The following is a 2612-nucleotide window of genomic DNA, read 5'->3' as shown; positions in this document are numbered from 1 at the left end:
ATGTCCAACTGTGATGTCCCCAAAGGCCTAGAGGGGCACCCATGATGTCCCCAAAGGCCCAGGTGGGCCCCCATGACCTCCCCAACACCCCTGGTGGGCACTCATGACATCCCCAAGGCCTCCAATGTCCAACTGTGATGTCCCCAAAGGCCTAGAGGGGCACCCATGATGTCCCCAAAGGCCCAGGTGGGCCCCCATGACCTCCCCAACACCCCTGGTGGGCACTCATGACATCCCCAAGGCCTCCAATGTCCAACTGTGATGTCCCCAAAGGCCTAGAGGGGCACCCATGATGTCCCCAAAGGCCCAGGTGGGCCCCCATGACCTCCCCAACACCCCTGGTGGGCACTCATGACATCCCCAAGGCCTCCAATGTCCAACTGTGATGTCCCCAAAGGCCTAGAGGGGCACCCATGATGTCCCCAAAGGCCCAGGTGGGCCCCCATGACCTCCCCAACACCCCTGGTGGGCACTCATGACATCCCCAAGGCCTCCAATGTCCAACTGTGATGTCCCCAAAGGCCTAGAGGGGCACCCATGATGTCCCCAAAGGCCCAGGTGGGCCCCCATGACCTCCCCAACGTCCAACTATGACCTCCCCAATGCCCCAGGTGGGGCCCCACGACCTCCCCAAAGCTCTTGAGATCCAACTATGACCTCCCCAAGTCCCCAGGTGGGCCCCCACGACCTCCCCAATGCCCGAGGTGGGCCCCCACGACCTCCCCAACCTCCCTCTAGAACCACCCCCACCCCAAGGTGGTGCCACCTTCTCCTGCAGGGCTTCACGCATCTCCTGGATGCCGGTGCGCTTGATGAAGTCGGGCAGCTCGAAGGGGGGCTTCTCGATGCCCCTCTTGCCCTGCAGGTATTTGCGTTTGAAACACCAATGCCGCGGCACCGGCACCGAATTTCGGGTGGCCTTGAGGTGCACCAGGAGCTTGGGGTCCTGCGCCGTCACATCGTGCATCTCCACCACGTCTGGGCGGGCCACCAGCTGCGGGGACAGGGAGGGGACGGTTGGATCAGGGAGAGCACCCCAGGGTGCCACCAGTGTCCCCAGTGGGCTCCCTGGGTGGGCACAGCCACCCCAGGGTGGCACCGGTGTCCCCAGGAGGGTCTGAAGGGGAACACTGGGCACCCCAGGGTGGCACTAGGGGACCTAGGAGGGTGACAAGGAGAACATCAGGCACCCTAAGGTGGCACCAGTGTCCCCATGGGCTCCCTGGGTGGGTACAGGGCACCCCAGGGTGGCACTAAGGGACCTGGGAGGGTGACAGGGGAGCATAGGACACCCCAGGGTGGCACCAGTGTCCCCAGTGGGCTCCCTGGGTGGGCACAAGCACCCTGGGGTGGCACCAGTGTCCCCAGGAGGGTCTCAACAAGAACATCAGGCACCCTAGGGTGGTACCAGTGTCCCCATGGACTCCCTGGGTGGGCACAGGCACCCTAGAGTGGCAATAGGGAACCTGGGAAGGTGACAAGGGGAACATTGGGCACCCAAGGGTGGCACTGGTGTCCCCAGGAGGGTCTGAAGGGGAACACTGGGCACCCCAGGGTGGCACTAGGGGACCTAGGAGGGTGACAAGGAGAACATCAGGCACCCTAGGGTGGCACCAGTGTCCCCATGGGCTCCCTGGGTGGGTACAGGGCACCCCAGGGTGGCACTAAGGGACCTGGGAGGGTGACAGGGGAGCATAGGACACCCCAGGGTGGCATCAGTGTCCCCAGTGGGCTCCCTGGGTGGGTACAGGCACCCTGGGGTGGCACCAGTGTCCCTAGGAGGGTCTCAACGAGAATATCAGGCACCCTAGGGTGGTACCAGTGTCCCCATGGACTCCCTGGGTGGGCACAGGCACCACAGGGTGGCACTAAGGGACCTGGGAGGGTGACAGGGGAGCATAGGACACCCCAGGGTGGCATCAGTGTCCCCAGTGGGCTCCCTGGGTGGGTACAGGCACCCTGGGGTGGCACCAGTGTCCCTAGGAGGGTCTCAACGAGAATATCAGGCACCCTAGGGTGGCACCAGTGTCCCCACAGGCTCCCTGGGTGGGCACAGGCACCACAGGGTGGCACTAAGGGACCTGGGAGGGTGACAAGGGGAACCTGGGTGGCACCAGTGTCCCCATGGACTCCCTGGATAGGTACAGGCACCCTAGGGTGGCGCTAAGGGACCTGGGAAGGTCTCAAGTGGAACACTGGGCACCCCAGGGTGGCCCCAGTGTCCCCAGGAGGGTCTCAAGGTAAACATCGGGCACCCCAGGGTGGCACCCAGCCTCGGGGTGACTCAAGTGTCCCCAGCCAGGCTCCCAGGGACCCAGGGTCCCACCTCCCCACTGTCCCCAGCTCTGGGGGCCACCCACATGCCCGTCCCCAGGGCATCCCTGCCCCACGGGTGCAGGACGATGGCCCAGGCGCCCTAGGGATGGGGACAGGGCCGGGGCCGTGTCCCCAGGGGTGTCACCTGCTTCAGCTCGGCCACGGTGAAGCGGTTCATGCGCCGCAGCTTCTTCTTGGAGAGCTTGGGCACCTCCGGCTTCTTCTCCTGGGGGAACACCCACGGGGTGGCACCGGCCAGAGGGCACCCAGGGACTGTCCCCACCCCAGAGTCCTTC

General features: G+C 64.9%; 1 protein-coding gene across 1 annotated transcript; it reads right to left on the bottom strand.

Moving 5' to 3' along the window:
- Nucleotides 1–750: 750 nt before the first annotated feature.
- Nucleotides 751–2542, bottom strand: SF3B2 (splicing factor 3b subunit 2; the record flags this gene model as incomplete). Its single annotated transcript, XM_035888700.1, has 2 exons — nucleotides 751–994; nucleotides 2462–2542. Coding segments are annotated over 2 exons (325 nt in total), but the record flags the coding sequence as incomplete, so codon positions are not given.
- Nucleotides 2543–2612: the final 70 nt, after the last annotated feature.

This window comes from Egretta garzetta, unplaced genomic scaffold (assembly GCF_000687185.1).
Source record: "Egretta garzetta isolate BGI_Z169 unplaced genomic scaffold, ASM68718v1 scaffold811, whole genome shotgun sequence".
NCBI lineage: Eukaryota > Metazoa > Chordata > Aves > Pelecaniformes > Ardeidae > Egretta > Egretta garzetta.
This window is presented reverse-complemented; position numbering and strand designations above follow the sequence as displayed.